The sequence below is a fragment of the Schistocerca gregaria genome, chromosome 7 (genome assembly GCF_023897955.1).
Source record: "Schistocerca gregaria isolate iqSchGreg1 chromosome 7, iqSchGreg1.2, whole genome shotgun sequence".
In the NCBI taxonomy this organism is placed as follows: domain Eukaryota; kingdom Metazoa; phylum Arthropoda; class Insecta; order Orthoptera; family Acrididae; genus Schistocerca; species Schistocerca gregaria.
In genome coordinates, this window is record NC_064926.1 from 214,002,791 (window position 1) to 214,026,332 (window position 23,542).

General features: G+C 40.1%; 1 protein-coding gene across 1 annotated transcript in view; it reads left to right on the top strand.

Moving 5' to 3' along the window:
* LOC126281641 (dehydrogenase/reductase SDR family member 11-like) overlaps positions 1–23,542 on the top strand; it is a 147,722-nt gene that overhangs the window by 59,262 nt on the left and 64,918 nt on the right. Inside the window, exon 4 of the mRNA XM_049980772.1 lies at positions 15,300–15,429. Within this exon, the coding sequence (XP_049836729.1) occupies positions 15,300–15,429 (130 nt within the window). The remainder of the gene's footprint in view (positions 1–15,299; positions 15,430–23,542) is intronic.

Here is a 23,542-nt window from a genome sequence, read left to right on the forward strand (position 1 = left end):
AATCTTCACTACAACAGGCACTCGACGATTTTGAACGCTGTACATAATTTTGTCGCAGGCACTCGAAGATTTGGATTTGCCCTGAGAGACGACACTATGTTTTTCCTACGTGTTCTCTTTACCTATAAAGCAACGAATAATAACCACGCTAACGTTAATTTGCATAACATGAACCACGTGGCAACTGAAAATCCATACTGGCTTCGTCAGGTGCAACGTCAACGGCCGTGGAGCATAAACCTACGGTGAGGTATCACAGGAAAATATATTGTAACATCTTAGTTCATCTCAGGCGTTCTAAATGGACATTCGCACGCACACTTTCTGACGAACAGTCTGCCGGTTCTTGTAGTATATATGGCAGTGTATGTGTATTCGATAGTGTATGAGGCTGCAACATAACAGTTGTTCATCTAACTCGTCTCGTGGGGCAACGCAAATACTGAATGAGAAGTTTCGATGACGGTGCATAGGACGAAATTCTGTTCTCAGATGGCCTGCGAGATCCCCCGATTTGACTTCTCTTTCTTTCTTTCCTTGGGGACCGCTCAAAGATACCGTCTATGAAGAAGCCCCAACTACGCCGGAGAATATGTGTCGTCGAATCTTCAGTGTATACTCTACCATATCATCCACCGTAATGATACCCGTTCATCCTTCTTTCGAACGGCGATTGCAAATGTGCGTTTCAGTCCAAGATCGACAGTGTGAACAAATGGTTAAATAAAGGATTAAGTTATTTTGTTTTGGAAGACAAAATTTGTGTTATATGATCTGGGTGGTTACCCAATCATTGTCAGTAAACATGGTGTTTCAAAATGAGCATACCGGCTTTAAGGCGTAGTAGCATTTATTAGTTCAAATTGCAGTTGTAAATAATACACCAAATGAAAGAGCAACTGAAACTGTTTGGTTTGTATACCTGTGCGCAATAGGAAGAGTATTGAATGACCAAGAGTGACTGATAAATGTGCTGAACAAGTCCGAGTCTTTCACGCTTAGCCCCAACAAATATTCGCGCGGAAAGTAATTGGGCCTTTCTTTTTCTGTGAATCAACTGTGACTCATGCTTCATTTCTTGATGTGCTACAGCGAGCGCCCGTGCTTCGACGGGAAGAAGCTGAACAACACATCTTTATTTGGGGGCAAGATGATGTGCCGCCTCACTGGCATAACTCAGTACGCGGCTGGCTAAATGACCGGTGGATTGGTCGCAAGGGGCAGGTTGACACAGCATTTTGTACATGACCTCCACCTTCACACACGAACTGACTCGATCATGTGTACGTGCCTCCGATACCGCTGAACTAGCCGACTTTAGAAACAGTGTTGTTGCAACAGTTACTCCTGACACATTGATCAGCGTTTCGGAACAACTCACCTATCGACTCGCTGTATAACCGGTGTTCACACTGAATGATTGTAAGAAAAACTGTTTGTGTTTCTCTTTCATTTGATGTATTATTTATAATTATAAGGTGAATGTAATGTGTGCTACAAAGCCTTAAAGCCCGTATATTCATTTTGAAACACGATGTTATTTATTTCATTTACGTGAATACGAAATTGCACCGCAGTGTCAAATACGTCGACAGCGTGTATTCCACTTGGCTGATAACACTGTCATTACACTCTTACGTTCAGCGTGAAACGACGTTTCGTTAAGAACATTTATTTTGCGTTGTAGAAGTGGTCACTTAAGTATTTTTAATAAAATGTTTAGTTCAACGAATGTATCCCACAAGATATAATATCTTGAGCGGTGTGGATCGAGACACTTATCCGACAGCATTTTTTTTTTTTCCTTCTGAGAAGCACGCAGCCACGTACAGGAAGAGGTAGATCAAATCTTCCTTCTAACATTTAGATATTTAATACAGTACTTGCGTTTTGAAGGGTATAAAACCTTTTTATTTTTGGAGAAGGACCAGTTGATTTCACTGTTTCAGCTCACATAAATCTAGGAGCATACATAAATGTGAAATAGTTTTCCTGATCCCTTTGTGATACGTTAGATTCTAGCCTATGTCGTATTTTCATATACAACATTCGTAGGTGAACCTGAATCTAGGTCGTAAGTAGATTCAAGGGGATATAAAGCTTTATGCTCGTAACACAGGCCTACCTTACGTTCTGCAACTATGCAGGCTGGTCCGCCTGCTTGGCAGTGTTCGCGCCGAAAATGCCGTTTACGGCCAACGTGCTCTCAAATTATAGAACATTCCTTGAATGTTTTACGACAGGGTTCAATGTCAACATTACGAAATGCTATATAACTTTAACTGTCTTCTCAAGAGTTATAAAAAGTATAGGTTCCACTTTAAAAAAAAAGTACTTGCGTCAGTGTCTCCGTTGTTACCAAACAAAAACATACGTGCCCCTGGATGCTGTAAAATTTGTCGAAGACCGTCTTTCGATATGTGTAAACGTTCACGAATTAAAAAGGGTGTTACGTCTTATGTAACTCACCCCGTATACAAAAACAACACGGAAACATCAAAAGAGCTGATAAGTTTAAGCATTTGGGAGAATGGACATAATCAAATAGACTATATAACAGTTTAAGTAGTTAGGATAACGGATATAATCAAACGGTTTAGTTAACACCACAAGTGAAGAAAGATCGAATAAAATGGAATTAGCACACACAAACTCATCCAAAACCAATATCATAAGAGATCAGCATAACTCAAGGCAAAAGTTAAACACTACCTACAATAGTAAAATCGAAAACACTTTACGGACCTGAGCGCCTAAGACAGAATAAAAGTGAGAAAGGAAAATACTCAGAAATATCAAGACTACAAAGGAACAAAGAAGAGGAGGAATTAAGATACAGAAACATAGAAACAATCACAGACACAATCAGAAACAGGAGATTAAAGTCTTACGGTCATATTTACAGAATGAATGGCAATAAGCTAAGGAAGAAAATTTGTAATTTCATTTCCAAATTGAGAAACACCTCGGGATGCTGGAAGAGGCAAGAAGGGACTTGAGAAAACTTAACAGGAGAGGGAACGTTTCAGTCTACTGATCAGTACTGCAAACTTTTCTGTCCAACAATAATATTCACAACCTAGGAGGGTGACACATGAACAGAGGCAGACCATCAGTCAACGCATGAAGAAATTCATGAAGAAATTCTGGGAAGATAAGAAGAAAAATTGTACCTTTGTCTTAGGTTCTAAGCGGTCTATAATTGGCAAATACCATAAGTGTTAACTAAAATTTGGCTTTTGCATATCTTCAACTTAGGAATATTGTAAGCAAATGTTGTAACTCGTTTTGCGTTTGATGATGCCAGGTTACGAAGCCCTAACAATTATCTCATCTACTTCAGCGTGTATAAGTTTACACATTTGTGAAAAGTTTGGATTACCTCCTTAATGAAATTACACTTCAGGTTTTTATTTCATATCCTTAAAGACCATTTTACTTAGGATTTGTGGAAGGGATATCAGCATATCTCTTGTTTCGTTAGTGTGAGCTTTGTATTTATATGACATGTTCTACATCCTTGAGAATCCCCTCACAATGGATCTGTAGAAAGAAAGAGCTTGTATCCATGTAGCTATCTGCGCGAATTCTTGGATCTACATCTTTCTTTCACGGACGTAATTTTCAGTGAGGAATAGCTTCACGTCGTAACCACACTCAACTCCAAACCTGAATGCAGGGTCACCATTGGAATTCAACACAGCATTGGAATCATCTTTGATCAGAACACCAACGTACAGTCAGAACAGTACTGGATGCAAAGTGTTGTTATTCACACAGACCTCGAATATTCCAAAATACACATTGCTTATAATTGCTAAGGAACAGAGTCATTGTTGGACAGGACTAGTCACAGGGAATTGTGGACGATATGAACCAGAGTACATACGTAATAGAGGTGGACTGGTATATTATAACGAAATGTGGTAGAGATTTTACCATGTAAGAAAGAAAGATAATAGATATACCGGGTGATCAAAAAGTCAGCAGAAATTTGAAAACTGAATAAATCACTGAATAATGTAGATAGAGAGATATAAATTGACACACATGCTTGGAATGACATGGGGTTTTATTAGAACCAACAAAATACAAAAGTTCAAAATATGTCCGACAGATGGACCTTCATCTGATCAGAAAAGCAATAATTAGCATAGCAGAGTAAGATATGATGTTCTATACAGCAAATGCTCAATATGTCCACCACCGTTGCTTAACGATAGCTGTAGTCGAGCAATAATGTTGTGAACAGCACTGTAAAGCATGACCGGAGTTATGGCGAGGCATTGGCGTCGGATGTTGTCTTTCAGCATCCCTAGAGATGTCGGTCGGTAACGATACACTTTCGACTTCAGGTAACCCCAAAGCCAATAATCGCACGGACTAAGGTTTGGGGATCTAGGAGGCCAAGCTTGACGAAAGTGGCGGCTGAGCACACGACCATCATCAAACGACGCGCGCAAGAGATCTTTCACGCGTCAAGCAATATGGGGTGGTTCTAATAAAACTCCATGTCATTCCAAGCATGTGTGTCAATTTTTACCCCTCTATCTACATTATTCCGTAGTTTATTAAGTTTTCAAATTTATACTGATTTTTTTTTATCACCCGGTAGATAACGTTCACCTTCGACACAAGTCAGATACCCAATACAGATCGCTGTTGGACCCAGTAATGAAAATGCCTTCTCGGACACTACTGTGCATTTTGCAGCTGTTGTTCATGCTGCCTAGCAAACTGTTGAGGAGTCCTTGCGATATATATAGTCTCACTTCTCCCTGGAGGCGGTTTTCAATTCTTGCCCGATTCGAGGAAGGGGAGTTAGATGAGAAGCACGTCTGCCAAAAGCATCTCAGGCATGACCTATAGTGCTTAGGTCCAGGGAGTACGCAGGCCATTCCATACGTTCAATATCTTCTCTTTTCCCCCTCGTGTGACCATCACCTCAGCAGTCCTTTGTGGGCGGGAATCGTCGTCCATAAACAGAAAGTCGGAACATACCGCACCCCTAAACAGTCGGACATCATCCAGAATAATCTGCCTGCAGTATCACAGTGCCGTAACGGTACCTCGCGCAAAGATATGCGCGGTGTTTGCCCTCTGTGCATGACGACTGCCCACATGGTACCGCCTAGGCCTTACCGGTGACATTCATGAACATTCTGTGCAGTGTAACGTGTTACCCTCTCACTCCACACTAACTCTCGTCCAGAGTGGCGCAGACTGGTGCTACAGATCGACGCACCTCTTCTTCAACATTCTCTATTACCTCCTGACGTATGACGCCGACATTCATGGCTGCTCTCTTTTGATTATTGAGCCCAACAGTTCCAGTTGCCAAAAGTGCTGTATCTCTTTGCCCACTACCTAGAGGACGACAGAAGCTTAGTTACATGCTCTATACCATTTTCTGAAAATGACATCATAGTCGCCGTTGACTGTACAAAATATTTATTATTGCGACTGCAATTACGGTCTTACGGCCATTTTCAAGTAACATTGCAAAAGTTACCTAAACACAAAAACACAAAAGTGAAGCACAGGGTGTATATACATAATTAAGCAAACATTTCATTAAGTAGCTCAATTATAGAAATGGGTGAGAAATGTACATTACTTACATTCTGTCAGTATATAAAACAAAATGCAGCCTTTTGACTGTGAGAGTCCCACAAGATCCGATGAGTACGACACTTATTACATCGTAATATGTTGTTAAATATTTACTGGACTGTCAATGTTACCATCGTTCTAATAATCTGTTACACATACAAGCTCAGGTGCACTGACAACATGTGGAGCCAAGTCCGTCGGCGCGCAAGTACATTTACTAAAGATACTGCCTGTGCACGTAACAAAGATAGTGCACACCAAGGATACAACTTATAAACGTTGTATCGTAAAGTCTTTTCATCTGTCGACTTTCATACAGCTTTCTAAACAGTCCTATGATTGTAAGGGGCAGTAGGATAAGATGGAAATATATATTTATAACATAATGGAGGATAGTACATGTGTTATCTGTTAATAAGCTCTCACATTGACCTGAGTGCTCGTAATTCAGATGAGGACAGAGCTTTGTATGCGTATAAATTTTACGAATATGAATGTCGAAAACTGCTCTCCAGCAGTCCAATTCACTGCGCAGCACCACAAATTCTGACAAAACATCACAATGCCTCGGCACAAATACAGGATGCATCCTTCAAGCTGGCTCTATTATAGCAAGCTTTTGTATTTTTCTGCTTAGGTAACTTTTGCAGTGTAATTTGAAATTGCCAAATCGTAATAATAAATATTTTATACAGTCAACGGCGACTATGATGTCTTTTAAGAAACACTTAATAATTCTTAGGAAAATATCATTTACCAACTCCTCTGTTGCTTTCTATCTCAAGGGATTTATTACAACAATAGTTTCGTCTGCAAAAGTTACCAATACTGCTTGTTGAATGTTAGATGGAAGGGCGTTTGAACTGTTCAACACAACCTTTTGCGTTCTGTTTGTTAAGTATGATTCAAACCAACTGGGCCTAAAGCCACCGATACCATAAAACTTGAGTTTTCTTATGAGAATAACGTGATCTATACAAAAGAACGCCTTGGAAAGATCACAAAAGTAACTGGGGATATTTTGTTATTTAAGGCTTGTACTATTTGATAAGTGGATATGTAAATATAAATAATATTCTCTGCCGAGTCATTCTTCTGGAATCCAAACTATGATATACTAAGTACACTGTTTGCACTTAAGTGTGAGACTAATCTTGAGTACATTACTTTTTCGAATATTTTGGGAAAAGGCGTCAGTAAGAAAACTAGACTACAACCGTGTAAATCTGTCTTGTAACGTTTCTTATGAATAAATTTAACAGTTGCACATTGTAACCTCCCTGGAAAAATTCCCTGTGGCATGATGCACTGCGTGTATCATGGAGGGAATTACTTAAGTTCGAACAACTTTTGGTTTGAAACTCTATCAACACCACATGAGCTTTTGCTTTTAAAATTTTTATAATTCTATTAATTTCGGTGAAGGATGTTGGCACTATTTCTAGTTGCTTAATGTTTTGTGGAACGACGTTTTTAATAAATTCTCTTGCTTATTCAATTGAACCATTGAGACCTATTTTTGCTGCTATATTTAGAAAGTGATTGTTAAATGTACTTCTAACTTGCGAATTACCAGTAATTACATTATCATTTAGTTTACTTGTTATGGAATCCTGTGGACTGGCTGCTTGTCTGGTCTTCCATTGGACAATATCCCTACAGTTTTAATCTTATTACCAGCATTACTTATTTCGATCCGGACTTGCATACTTTTTGATATTTTAATGACTCACATTTAATTATTACAATTTAATTTGTAATATGCAAGTAATGTCGGACCTTGATTTACTATGAGCTCTAAATAAATTACACTCTGCTTTTTTTTTCACTGGATCTTCTCGATAATTTTTTTAAGAAACCAGTTTCAGTGCTATTTGTCTGTAACCGTGTCCTAACTTACAAAATGGGTCCTTTTCATTCTAGTAACCACAGGGATTTTGTCTTGTATGCTTGTGGCCCCCTTACACTTCTCGCAAGATGTTCAGTTGATCTTTCCCTCCCTCTGTTCCTGAGTTGCAGGCCATGATTAGGGTATCCCCATTTCCCAGTCGTAACAACAGGCACCCCCCATGAACCATGGACCTTGCCGTTTGTGGGGAGGCTTGCGTGCCTCAGCGATACAGATGGCCGTACCGGAGGTGCAACCACAACGGAGGGGTATCTGTTGAGAGACCATACAAACCTGTGGTTCCTGAAGAGGGGCAGCAGCCTTTTCAGTAGTTGCAGGGGCAACAGTCTGGATGATTGACTGATCTGGCCTTGCAACATTAACCAAAACGGCCTTGCTGTGCTGGTACTGCGAACGGCTGAAAGCAAGGGGAAACTACAGCCGTAATTTTTCCCGAGGACATGCAGCTTTACTGTATGATTAAATGATGATGGCGTCCTCTTGGGTAAAATATTCCGGAGGTAAAATAGTCCCCCATTCGGATCTCCGGGCGGGGACTACTCAGGAGGACGTCGTTATCAGGAGAAAGAAAACTGGCGTTCTACGGATCGGAGTGTGGAATGTCAGATCCCTTAATCGGGCAGGTAGGATAGAAAATTTAAAAAGGGAAATGGATAGGTTAAAGTTAGATATAGTGGAAATTAGTGAAGTTCGATTGCAGGAGGAACAAGACTTTTGGTTAGGTGAATACAGGGCTATAAATACAAAAACAAATAGGGGTAGTGCAGGAGTAGGTTTAATAATGAATAAAAAATAGGAGTGCCGGTAAGCTACTACAAACAGCATAGTGAACGCATTATTCTGGCCAAGATAGACACAAAGCCCATGCCTACTACAGTAGTACAAGTCTATATGCCAACTAGCTCTGCAGATGATGAAGAAATTGATGAAATGTATGATGAGATAAAAGAAATTATTCAGGTAGTGAAGGGAGACGAAAATTTAATAGTCATGGGTGACTGGAATTCGTCAGTAGGAAAAGGGAGAGAAGGAAACACAGTAGGTGATTATGGATTGGGGCTAAGAAATGAAAGAGTAAGCCGTCTGGTAGAATTTTGCACAGAGCATAATTTAATCATAGCTAACACTTGGTTCAAGAATCATAAAAGAAGGTTGTATACAAGGAAGAATCCTGGAGATACTAAAAGGTATCAGATAGATTATATAATGGTAAGACAGAGATTTAGGAATCAGGTTTTAAATTGTAGGACATGTCCAAGGGCAGATGTGGACTCTGACCACAATCTATTGGTTATGACCTTTAGGTTAAAACTGAAGAAACTGCAAAAAGGTGGGAATTTAAGGACATGGGATCTGGATAACCTGAAAGAACCAGAGGTTGTACAGAGTTTCAAGGAGAGCATAAGGGAACAATTGACAGAAATGGGGGAAAGAAACACAGTAGAAGAAGAATGGGTAGCCCTGATGGATGAAGTAGTGAAGGCAGCAGAGGATAAAGTAGGTAAAAAGACGAGGGCTGCTAGAAATCCTTGGGTAACAGAAGAAATATTGAATTTAATTGATGAAAGGAGAAAATATAAAAATGCAGTAAATGAAGCAGGCAAAAAGGAATACAAACGTCTCAAAAATGAGATCGACGGGAAGTGCAAAATGGCTAAGCAGGGATGGCTAGAGGACAAATGTAAGGATGGAGAAGCTTATCTCACTAGGGGTAGATAGATACTGCCTACAGGAGAATTAAAGAGACCTTTGGAGAGAAGAGAACCACGTGTATGAATATCAAGAGCTCAGATTGAAACCCAGTTCTAAGCAAAGAAGGGAAAGCAGAAAGGTGGAAGGAGTATATAGAAGGTTTGTACAAGGGCGATGTACTTGAGGACAATATTATGGAAATGGAAGTGGTTGTAGATGAAGACGAAATGGGAGATAAGATACTGCGTGAAGAGTTTGACAGAGCACTGAAAGACCTGAGTCGAAACAAGGCGCCCGGAGTAGACAACATTCCATTAGAACTACTGACGGCCTTGGGAGAGCCATTCATGTCAAAACTCTACCAGCTGGTGAGCAAGATGTATGAGACAGGCGAAATACTCTCAGACTTCAAGAAGAATATAATAATTCCAATCCCAAAGAAAGCAGGTGTTGACAGATGTGAAAATTACCGAACTATCAGTTTAATAACTCAAAGCTGCAAAATACTAACGCGAATTCTTTACAGACGAATGGAAAAACTGGTAGATGCGGACCTCGGGGAGGATCAATTTGGATTCCGTAGAAATGTTGTAACACGTGAGGCAATACTGACGTTATGACTTATTTTAGAAGAAAGATTAAGAAAAGGCAAACCTACGTTTCTAGCATTTGTAGACTTAGAGAAAGCTTTTGACAATGTTGACTGGAATACTCCCTTTCAAATTCTGAAAGTGGCAGGGGTAAAATACAGGGAGCGAAAGGCTATTTACAATTTGTACAGAAACCAGATGGCAGTTATTAGAGTCGAGGGGCATGAAAGGGAAGCAGTGGTTGGGAAAGGAGTGAGACAGGGTTGTAGCCTCTCCCCGATGTTATTCAATCTGTATATTGAGCAAGCAGTAAAGGAAACGAAAGAAAAATTTGGAGTAGGTATTAAAATTCATGGAGAAGAATTAAAAACTTTGAGGTTCGCCGATGACATTGTAATTCTGTCAGAGACGGCAAAGGACTTGGAAGAGCACTTGAACGGAATGGATAGTGTCTGGAAAGGAGGATATAAGATGAACATCAACAAAAGCAAAACGAGGATAGTGGAATGTAGTCAAATTAAATCGGGTGATGCTGAGGGAATTAGATTAGGAAATGAGACACTTAAAGTAGTAAAGGAGTTTTGCTATTTAGGAAGTAAAATAACTGATGATGGTCGAAGTAGAGAGGATATAAAATGTAGACTGGCAATGGGAAGGAAAGCGTTTCTGAAGAACAGAAATTTGTTAACATCGAATATAGATTTATGTATCAGGAAGTCGTTTCTGAAAGTATTTGTTTGGGGTGTAGCCATGTATGGAAGTGAAACATGGACGATAACTAGTTTAGACAAGAAGAGAATAGAAGCTTTCGAAATGTGATGCTACAGAAGAATGCTGAAGATAAGGTGGATAGATCACGTAACTAATGAGGAGGCATTGAATAGTATTGGTGAGAAGAGAAGTTTGTGGCACAACTTGACTAGAAGAAGGGATCGGTTAGTAGGCCATGTTTTGAGGCATCAAGGGATCACAAATTTAGCATTGGAGGGCAGCGTGGAGGGTAAAAATCGTAGAGGGAGACCAAGAGATGAATACACTAAGCAGATTCAGAAGGATGTAGGTTGAAGCAAGTACTGGGAGATGAAGAAGCTTGCACAGGATAGAGTAGCATGGTGAGCTGCATCAAACCAGTCTCAGGACTGAAGACAACAACAACAGGCACAGCACAGATATTAGACTTTGTTTCAATCAAAAGCAGTTCGCTCAGCTCTTTGTTCACACGACTAACACTGCAAAACCTCCACAAATCGCACACTAGTGTGTGCTGTTGCTGCACCTATTTCATCCAGGTCACTTTTTGATGCCGTATTCTAATTTGTTAGCCAGGCTGTTTCCTGCTTTTTCTACTATAAGTATCAAATCCTCCCCATCCAAATATCTACCCAAGACCCCCTTGTTCTCTGTTACATGACTCAACTTGGCGCTAGGTTCACGATGCTTGCGACATGGTATCCTACACCTAGCATTTCCTGTAGGAATTTGCCTACACTTCTCCTGTGACTGCTCTTTTCTTTATACGTAACTTTCCTACCGACCTAGCATTAAAGTCGTTCATTCTGTACTAAGCTCAAAAACTGGCTGCGGATCTTCTCTTGCTTCAGGTAACAAGTCAAAGTGATTGCTAATCGGAATTTTAAATGTGATTTCTGTCGTTTTCAGCTTTTGCCTATTGCTTGTCACCTTCTCCCAGCCCCGATTGTCTCTTTCTGCCTGCAACATATCTAATTCAAAGTATTCCGTTTTTAATTCTGCCTGGAGGGCACAAATCTCTCTTCCCTCTTCCTCGATTTTCTCGTCTCTATGACATAATCTGTGACATCATGGGAGAGCCTCATTTTGACACTCTTTTAGTTTACCCTCTACATTGTCCGCAGTGAAAACCAATCCACAGTCCTGATATGTTTTCCCATACTCATTAACCTATGGCAACATCTACATTTGTCACACATGACGCAACTGTTGCACTAAACTAAAAAGTACTACAAGATACCTAAACCGTAATAAAGTAATAATTACTAAAAAGTTCCGTTGAGCTATGCAGCTAACGGTGTCAAGCAGACGTAAAGTAACGCGGCTGATGTTCGTTGAACGTGTGTAATAGTAGATAAAAAATGAATAAAAACTGAAAATTATGATATTTTCTAACAACAATCTGAAACCGTCGCTATTAGGGAAATTTTATAAAGCGCTAAAAATGTTGTGTGACTAGAGCCTCCCGCGGGTAGACCGTTCGCCTGGTGCAAGTCTTTCGATTTGACGCCGCTTCGGCGACTTGCGCGTCGATGGGGATGAAATGATGATGATGAGGACAACACAACACCCAGTTCCTGAGTGGAGAAAATCTCCGACCCAGACGGGAATCGAACCCGGGCCCTTAGGATTGACATTCTGTCGCGCTTACCACTTTTTTTTTTAAATCTCATTTTGTTCGTTTTCCTTCGTTGTATCTGCTCTGGGCGGACGTAGAAATACACCCGTTTCAGTTCCTTGTTGATCCATGAACTCAGTTTTTTTTTTTTTTTTTTTATTACAGAGGGCAGTTAGCCTTCAGACCGAACATGATTTACCGTGTCGGCTACCACTCAGCTACCATGGGCGGACTTCGTAACCTCCGCAACTCAATATTCGTTAAAGCCTGTCTTATCAGAAAGGATTTTCGTATAGATATCGACTGCGTGTACCTGAATGGTGGCAGATCAGACTTACATGCACTCTGTAATAACAATGATACGTCATTAAGTTCGAAATGCAATTGCACGTCAGGATGGACCAAAAGCAACTCTGAAGATGCTACCAATTTGTTAATAATACGGTCGCCATCCTAATTAGACATTAACTGAGTTTCTTCCCTATACAAGTTGGTATATATTCATGCAAAATAACAAGTTGTAGCACTGCATAATGTAGTAGAATTTTAGAACCATAAAATCTATTGAACTGATAGTTTCACGTTCTATACTGATATGGAAAAACCATGAATACGTAACACTACACTATAATGTATACTACAAAACTTTATACTGTATATTAATCTGATTAAAATCGGGCATAGGTTACCCTAGAAATAGCACTTTCGAGCCACACACAAAATGTCAATTTTGATAAAGATAAAACACTGATAAATTTTGACTTTTATACTGACTTTAACTTTTGCTGGTCAAACCAATTTAAAACACTTACACACTTCAGAATTCAAATGAATAAAAGGGGGGGGCTGAAACTGTTATGAACACTGTATTAAAAGAATGATTACTGGATTTATTATGCGTTCAAGATTTTCAGTATATAAGTTAGTACTTAGTACCAAAATAATACGTGACGAATAGACGGCGGGCAGACGTTAACACTTGCTTGCAAACACACCACCGAATTCATTGAACGTAGATTTTAAACATGGTGACAAAAAAGGAAGGGAGGTGACATTACGTCACAAACTTGAGGCCGGTGTCCGGAATCTTAACTACCCCTAAACATTAGGTTCGCCGCATTCATACCCCCGTAGTTCACAGCGGTGACACTTCCCCATGACGTCACTTTGTCTCGTATTACTAGAGCAAATACGCATTCAAGAACAGAAAAAACGTTCGAAATTGCCTTCTTGATAGTAGGTTATTCATATAAGGTCTGTAACTTTTAGCATTTAAAACAGTTGTTGGGCGCACACGAAAGAAATAATGAACAAGAAGCACTCAGAAACAGTAGTCTGCTAATGTTTTGGGCTGTTTAAGATGGTGGCAGGCCCCGCCTACTCTGGCTTCGAACCAACGTTCAGCTTAAGTCTGCAGTGCCACCTCCCTTCTTTTTTTACCTCTATGATTTTAAATTACAGTAGACACTTAAACTAATGACAACTTCGAACAGCACGATACTTGAAACTTCCTGGCAAATTAAAACTTTGTGACGGACCGAGACTCGAAATCGGGACCTTTGCCTTTTGCAGCAAGTGCTCTACCACTTGCCCGCGAAAGGCAAAGGTCCCGAGTTCGAGTCTCGGTCAGTCACACAGTTTTAATTTGCCAGGCAGTTTCATATCAGCGCACGCACACTCCACTGCAGAGTGAAATTCGCATTCTGGAAGCACGATACTTGTAACAACAGTATTAAACATACACTATGTTGAAATAATGGAGAGCGCTGCAATACATCCAAAAGAAAACAATATATCCAAAAAAAACTTGCAATGCTCCGCCAGGACTGCTATTTACTTGCGAAAGCTTGAGCAGCGAGGTCGTGGTGTCTTCCACAACTGCAGCAGGGCCTACATGTGGAAGTGAGTAACACTTTTTTCGTCCGAATATTTTCTGTTGTCTTTCCTCGAAGCGTTGGCACCAATGTATTTATTCCTCCGTTGTGACAAGAGCTTCATACATGCCTTCCGCGACACCTTTAATCGCCGGCCGGTGTGGTCGTGCGGATCTAAGCGCTTCAGTTTGGAACCACGTGACCGCTACGGTCGCAGGTTCGATTCCTGCCTCGGGCATGGATGTGTGTGATGTCCTTAGGTTAGTTAGGTTTAAGTAGTTCTAAGTTCTAGGGGACTGATGAACTCAGTAGTTAAGTGCCCAGAGCCATTTGAACCATTTGAACATCTTTAATCAAGAACGATGTTGAGCTTCTGTCGTATTTAGATTCAATATGCAGCACAGGGCCAAAACAGTGTCAGTAGATCTGTGTCGTTTGCCCATGACGTTGGGCCCCGTTCTTCAATCGTTAATTCAATAAGCAGACTTGCTGCTGAGTTTCACTAAACATTTTCTTCAGTTCGACCTGGAATTTGTTCCAGCTATCGAGCTTGTCTTCATTGTTCTCGCTCCATCGTCAGGCTGTACCGTCCAAGAAAAAGAACACATTTGCCAAACACATCATGTCATTCCATCTCTTGCTGGCGACTCGGTCGAGCCTTTAAATCATTTTGTCGAATCCTGACCAGTCTCTGGAAAACGGTGACGGATACCTGATGTGCATTTGATTTTTTTGCTGTTTTGAAATCCATTGGCAAGCTGGAAATGCAGACCTTGCGAACGAAAAGTACTGCTCGTATTCCGTTTCCTGCTCGTGTAGGTGACAAATTTTACGTTGCCTAACTTGAGCAACAGTCATGAATATGTTTTGAAGTACCCAAAATCTTCTAAAACCGCACTGAAGTCCAAATTCGAGCCGCTAGTGAAATACAATACTTAGCAGTCAAACCACTTTTATTATGAACACCAACATAGGGACAGAACAAAAGTGAACTCTAGGACAGAGAGTGCTGGTATTTACACACACATCGAATATTTCAGAATATACAAAAATTGTAAACATAAGAAATTTGTAGAACCTTCCAGAAATGACAAATACTTAATAATAAATTACTCAGCACACCAGCCAGCGACACTAAACGCTATGCGCCACTGCAGTATGTGGGTTCAGGGCGAAACACACACACCAACACATGCACATACAAATACTCGTCAGTATGTTAAGAACTCTGTGGCACAATCTTTTCTTTGCAGAGGAGTGCACCGAAAACATGAAGCGTATGCTGGACGTGAACGTGTTGGGACTGGCGATGTGCGCCAGGGAGGGTATCAAGATCATGCGTGAGAAGTGCATCGACGACGCACACATCATTAACATCTGCAGGTAACGACTTCTCTACAGTCTTCAAGTTACTTCGGTTGGTGGATTTTGCACATCTGTGTGAGTAATACTGTTATTTAGGAACTTAGCACGATGTAAATTAATTTTACGAACTCACTGATTTTTATATCAAATTTCATTGAGTAAACTTACATTTAAGATCTCGACAGTTTTTCGCAAATGTCTTAGCAGTTTCTATCTCTGTTACTTCGTATTAAAATTAAATTTCCGCGTACTCCACCATTTCAGTACATTTCGAGGAAGACATCCACTGTAATCTCTCTCTCTCTCTCTCTCTCTCTCTCTCTCCCTCTCTCCCCCCCCCCCCTCTCTCTCTCTCTCTCTCTCTCTCTCTCTCTCTCTCTCTCTCTCTCTCTCTCTGTGTGTGTGTGAGTGTGTGTGTGTGTGTGTGTGAGAGAGAGAGAGAGAGAGAGAGAGACAGGGAGTGGTTGTGTTCAGGTATTCCTTTTCTGAAACGCTGCTCTCGCAACAACCAATTTGGAATACCTCGAATCTCTTGATTCTGATCAATCTTTGCTGCTGGAGATTTCAATTGATTGTTTGTCAAATGCTGAAAACCTAATTGCAAGCGATGAGTACGTAAGGCCGGTAGTAGGGAAGGCAAATGCTCGACTCCGTGGATAATTTTGGAAAAGTGAAACTCATCTATAAAGGAAACGGCATGTAGAACGCTACTGCGATCTGTTTCTTGAGTACTGTTAAGGTTTTTGAGATCCCCACGTGGTCGGATTAAAGGAAGAAATCGAAGCAGTTCAGAAACATGCCGATAGATTTGTTACCGGTAGCTTCGATCATCATGCAAGTATTAGGGAGATTCTTCGTGAACTCAAGTAGGAATCCCTTGAGGGAAGGAGACGTTCTTTTTGCAAGGCATTATTGCGGAAATTTGGGGAACTTGCATTTGAGGCCGACTGTAGATTGCTCCTATTGCCGCCATTCTACATTTCGGCTAGGACCACGGAGATAAGATGAGATAAACGAGGGCTCCTACGGACGCGTAAGGACAGTCGTTTTTCCCTCACTCTATTTGCGAGTGGAACGGGAAACTAAATGAGACTGCTTGTGGTGCAAGGTTCAAAATGGCTCTGAGCACTATAGGACTTAACATATGAAGTCATCAGTCCCCTATACTTAGAACTACCTAAACCTAACTAACCTAAGGACATCAAACACATCCTTGCCCGAGGCAGGATTCGAACCTGCGACTGTAGCGGTCGCGCGGTTCCAGACTGTAGTGCGTAGAACCGCTCGGCCATCTCGGCCGGCAGTGGTACAAGGTACTCTGCGCCATGCTCAGTACGGTGGATGCGGTGTATGTATGTAGATGTAGATCTTCCCAAGTATTAACCTTGAAATCTCTTTGCACTCCTCCTTGCAGGATGAGAAAGAGAGAATGCTACAATGGCCTTTCCTTAGGATACGAAATTTGCAAAGAAGAAAGAGTTTTCCTGACATGTTTATTCTTTCTTCCTCGTTTTATTGCAAAGTAACGGTCAAAGGCTTAAGCCTAACAGCTGCAGTAATTGAACTCTACCCACAGGAGTCGCCATTAAAAGCCGCATTTCATCACAGACGCCTCCGTAATTGGCTCGTCGCTAATTACATTCTTGTCAGCGGCACACTGAATTCAAAGCAACAAAGTAAAATCAAACAGCGATGAGTTAACGACTTCCTCTTTTCAAATCAAAACTGTACTGCTTTACCAACGATCCCACGTCTTCACTAAAGCCTTACACTCAAATTGAGTGAGGTGGCCCAGTAGTTAAGATGACACTGGACTCTGCATCCGAGATGATAAGTGTTCAAACCCTGTTCTGGACTTCCTGATTTAGTTAAGTTTCAAAAAGAAAACAGTCTTGGTTGCAAATAATTATTGTTTCGTAACGCGTTACATTCTTTTGGGGCATAATCAGGTTATGTACGATGGCGTGCTGAAAAGTAATTCCTCCGAATTTTTTATGTGAAATTTTTTAAAGCCTTTTAAATAAAACAAACGTTATAAACATTTCGCATATATATTCTTCATGTCTACATATTTATTTCTCAACGTAGTCACCCTGGCGACGAACACGTTTCTCCCAACGAGAGACCAATTCGTTGATATCGTCACTGAAGACTGTTTGACTTCGTTCACGGAGCCATAACCTCACTTCTGCTGGCACCGCTTCATCATTATGAAAGTGAAGTCCTCGAACGTGTACTTTAAAGAAGTTTTGGAAACAGATGAAAATCGGATGATGATCGACGGCAATGAAGCACAGGCGTCGGACTACTGCAATCGTCGCACCGCTCGCTTGTGGTCTCGCTCTATCACGCTAAAGGAGAGGGTGTTCCTTGTGCGGACGAACTCTTCGAATTCGAAACTCGGTTACTGCACGCTGTTTCTCACGCGGCGACATGATTACGTTTCGCACCGCCATGCTAAACGCTACAGTTCGGAGCCCTCTAGCGACTGAGGGCTGCAAATACGTATGTAGACACGAAAAATATAAATTTAGAAAGTTAATAACGTTTGTTTCATTTTAAAAGCTTTAAGAGTTTACACAAAATTTGGAAGGCATTACTTTTCAGCATGCTCTCGTAGTGTTACGCAAATAAGCATCCGCAACAGTTTGTGTAAGGTCCATTTGCTATCTCGCGCGTTGTTTGACAAATGCTTGTCTGCAGAGCACTAGATAATTTGATGATACCCTCAAAGGGTGAAACGCTTTATTAATTAATTATTATTTTGCAACCAAGAGCGTTTTCTTTTGAAAATAAATTGTAACGGTTGCTCTACCAGCCAGCCCGTTGAATGGAAAAGATTCCTGATTTAATTTTTTCTTCGTTGTCCTTAAATCACTTAAGGCAACTGGACGAATGATTCATTTAACTGAGCGACGGCTGATTGCTGATGCCGTTACAACGAGGTGGTTGGACGGTACTTTTTTTTTTTTTTTTTTGTAACTTGATGGGCAGCTGGTTGTGCTTCGTTCTGCTGCCGCTGGGATGGAATGGTACAGCAAAAATATCGTGCTTAGGGTCGTCGTAGATTTCCGCTCATTACAGCATGAAACAAATAGAAAAAACACACATTAGCACACACATATAAGCTAGTCCTATCAATAGGTTGCCACTGTATTGCGTTCTCTGTTTATTGATTGGATAGCCACTGAATTGCTATTTATTTATTTAATGGGATAATAATTATTATTATTAAAATGTGGCAATTTTATTTAAGCACTGTTTTTACTCTTTCGATTGTTGCGAGTCAGCGATAGTGCAATGCTGCTCGGTTAAAAGAATACACATTTTATAAGAATTATTTGGTCCAGGAAACACTTTTGCGATCACGGTTGCGATGTAGACGGTATTCGCGTAATTGTACTGATTAAAAGTTATCGTTTCCGAAAGACGCAGGTTCGATTAAATCTGAGTGCACTTTTGCGAGTATAATGAAAATATTCATAACACGTCGCGTACAAAAAAGAAACATGCGAATCACAACCGTGATCAAACGTAGAAAATATATGATAAGATAAATGTTATCAGGACAGGCTTAGATTAGACCTTGCAACTTTTAGCTATAGTAAATCACAAGACGTTACACTTTAGAGATATTTGTTTTGAATAACTTTTATTTACCTTCTCTCTCTCTCCTTTTTACAGCCTTTATACCTTCACATCGATTAAGGAACTTTACCTTCTCTACCGACCAGTACGAGAACAAAATTCAGACTCAACAAAATGTCTTACATCTAATTATTACATGCTTAACCATTAACAATCATATATAGTTTCGTAGTACAAAAAACGCTAATTTATTCCGTGCACTAGAAAGTCTTTGATACACTGAGCACAAAAATGAAAATAATAAAATTATAATTACATTTTTAATATCATAAATACTTATTTAAATCATGAAAATAAGGTTTGACGTCGTCGTAATATTAATTTTCATTATTGAAGCACTACAAGCTGTATCTTGAGTTTGATGTTTCCTTGGTCGATGAGCTTGCAGAGGAGAACCATGGGATTGACCTCAACGATGGCTGGATGTAAATCCACTTCGTTATTTATTTTTGGAACGCAATTTTACGTTCTGTATCAACAGTGTTCTACAACGAGTGATGACATGAAAAACCAAATTCGCAAAGTTTGTCGTTCGCTCCCGGATACAGAGATAAACTGGGGCCACTTAACGTACACAACCGGGGAAGCGAATCGATGTTAGAAAGAATTTCGCTAACAGCTGATAGCTTCCTTTTTTTAGATTTTTTAGTGGTGCCGACATGGCAAATAAAATTTCTTCAAAACTGAAAGTGCTAGGAAAAGTTTTTTCTCTCACTACTTCATCCAAAAGTGCGTTTTTTATTCTTCAAAAAATATTTTTCTTACCTTAACTGTATTTCAGATTATCGGTCGAGGAATTTTTTTTTTAATACGTATTATCGAATCGGTACCAAACAAGAAATTAGGTGGCATTAATTTTTCACCATATTCCTACTTGAAATTCTTCAGCTAAATTTGTATTTTCAAACTTCCAGGCAATGTAGGGCTCACTATGGAACACACACACACACACACACACACACATATATATATATATATATATATATATATATATATATATATATATATATATATATATATACAGGGATGGCTAGAGGACGAATGGAAGGATGTAGAGGCTTATCTCACTAAGGGTAAGATAGATACTGCCTGCAGGAAAATTAAAGAGACCTTTGGAGAAAAGAGAACCACTTGTATGAATATCAAGAGCTCAGATTGAAACCCAGTTCTAAGCAAAGAATGGAAAGCAGAAAGGTGGAGGGAGCATATAGAGGGTCTATACAAGGGCGATGTACTTGAGGACAATATTATGGAAATGGAAGAGGATGTAGATGAAGATGAAATGGGAGATACGATACTGCGTGAAGAGTTTGACAGAGCACTGAAAGACCTGAGTCGAAACAAGGCGCCCGGAGTAGACAACATTCCATTAGAACTACTGACGGCCTTGGGAGAGCCGGTCCTGACAAAACTCTACCATCTGGTGAGCAAGATGTATGAGACAGGCGAAATACCCTCAGACTTCTAGAAGAATATAATAATTCCAATCCCAAAGAAAGCAGGTGTTGACAGATGTGAAAATTACCGAACTATCAGTTTAATAAGTCACAGCAGCCAAATACTAACCCGAATTCTTTACAGACGAATGGAAAAACTGGTAGATGCGGACCTCGGTGAGGATCAATTTGGATTCCGTAGAAATGTTGTAACACGTGAGGCAATACTGACGTTACGACTTATCTTAGAAGAAAGATTAAGAAAAGGCAAACCTACGTTTCTAGCATTTGTAGACTTAGAGAAAGCTTTTGACAATGTTGACTGGAATACTCTCTTTCAAATTCTGAAGGATGCAGGGGTAAAATACAGGGAGCGAAAGGCTATTTACAATTTGTACAGAAACCAAATGGCAGTTATAAGAGTTGAGGGGCATGGAAGGGAAGCAGTGGTTGGGAAGGGAGTGAGACAGCGTTGTAGCCTCTCCCCGATGTTATTCAATCTGTATATTGAGCGAACAGCGAAGGAAACAAAAGAAAAATTCGTAGTAGGTATTAAAATCCATGGAGAAGAATTAAAAACTTTAAGGTTCGCCGATGTCATTGTAATTCTGTCAGAGAGACAGCAAAGGACTTGAAAGAGCAGTTAACGCAATGGATAGTGTCTTGAAGGGAGGATATAAGATTAACATCAACAAAAGCAAAACGAGGATAATGGAATGTAGTCGACTTAATTCGGGTGATGTTGAGGGTATTAGATTAGGAAATAAGACACTTAAATAAGTAAAGGAGTTTTGCTATTCGGGGAGCAAAATAACCGATGAGGATCGAAGTAGAGAGGATATAAAATGTAGACTGGCAATGGGGAAGGAAAGCGTTTCTGAAGAAAAGAAATTTGTTAACATTGAGTATAGATTTAAGTGTCAGGAAGTCGTTTCTGAAAGTATTTGTATGGAGTGTAGCCATGTATGGAAGTGAAACATGGACGATAAATAGTTTAGACAAGAAGAGAATAGAAGCTTTCGAAATGTGGTTCTACAGAAGAATGCTGAAGATTAGATGGGTAGATCACATAACTAATGAGGAGGTATTGAATAAGACTGGGGAGAAGAGAAGTTTGTGGCACAACTTGACTGGAAGGAGGGATCGGTTGGTAGGACATGTTCTGAGGCATCAAGGGATCACCAATTTAGTATTGGAGGGCAGCGTGGAGGGAAAAAAGCGTAGAGGGAGACCAAGAGATGAATACACCAAGCAGATTCAGAAGGATGTAGGTTGCAATAGGTACTGGGAGATGAAGAAGCTTGCGTAGGATAGAGTAGCATGGAGAGCTGCATCAAACCAGTCTCAGGACTGAAGACCACAACAATATATATATATATATATATATATATATATATCAACCAGCTTGAAATAGTCCATTCTCTCGCTTCTGAAAATGTTTGTCACCAACGGCACTTATGTTATTGCACTTCATTTTTTATACTTTACGTATCATTTGCCTGCTCGATTTCAGAAAGAATTGTGGAACTAAATTTCATTTACTTTACATCTATGGTCACAAACTTTTCGCCAACAGATTACCGGTTTCGGTCTATAATGACCATCTTCAGATCTTTTTTATATAAACAATGTCCTAATGTACTGCAGTCGTAGTGGCATCGTGAAATGTTAAATGCAAAATCAGCACCAGTATCGTCAAATGTATATAAATAACTAGCATATGCACGAGTCATGTTGTCAGCAGCACTAATGTTCAAAACAACTGGAAGTTGACTCGTGCATATGCTGCAGCCGTAGTGGCATCGTGAAATGTTTATTGCAAAATGAGCACCAGTATCGTCAAATGTATATAAATAACTAGCATGTGCACGAGACATGTTGTCAGCAGCACTAATGTTCAAAACAACTGGAAGTTGACTCGCGTATATGCTGTTATTAATATACATTTGACGACAATGGTGCTGATTTTGCATTTAACATTTCACGATGCCACTACGGCTGCAGTACATTAGGACATTGTTTTTATAAAACAGATCTGAAGACGGCCATTATAGACCGAAACCGGTAATCTGTTGACGAAACGTTTGTGACCATAGACGTAAAGCAAAGGAAATTTGTTCTGTATACTGGTCACTGTTTTTTTCGCGACAATGTCGCAGCTTGTGAAACTTGTAGAATTGTTGGCTTCGATAATGTGTTTGATGTGTAAAGTACGTTACGTCCAAACTGTCTTCTGCAGCAGCCATTTTTGCACTTGATAAAGTAAATAAATAAAGGACGAAACTACAACTTAAATACACTGCAAGATATAACGTAAAACATTAACTACTTATTGTATTATTTCATTTTATTATTCGGTTTACCATTCCCTTCAACTTTTTAAATACAGTTGGCACAGCAAGTAATTTTTTGACTTAACACCCTTTCTCAAACACGCACAATATTATTTCTTATGAAAGTGAAAAACTCAATTCCCGAAACCGTGCAGTATCTCGAAGGTCACTGGGCAATTCAAACTGGAGGACTGTGCTCAATTCTCCTAACTATAAAATCCAAATGGCAGACTTTACCCAGTTGCCCCAAGACTAGAATCCAAGATGGCGGCATCTATCGCGGTACAATCCAACGTGGCAGATCCAAGACGACGGATCGAGTCCATTTGTCCATCTGAAGGTCATCCAGACTGTTTTTAAAGGTTTCTCATACCCTATCTATTTCCCGAGGCAGACTAAGGAGTTTCCTAACCGCTGTGACATCATATGCCAACGAACCTCTGTAAAAAAGGGGGAAAATTCAAAAATTGGGGAAAATCACGTAATCAATTGGACTAAGTTTTCAGACAGTGATAGACATCCATACTTGATACGGTTTGCGTATTCACTATATTAAGCCATATCATGTGAAACGATGTAACTCAACAGTGCATTAACGTACATCTCTCTAAATAGTATTTCTCAAACTTCACTGTTTCCTAAAGCAGCACTCACAACATGCCACTCCCCTGCTTTACTGACTGAACTTGCTCACCCTGCGAAGATAACATTACA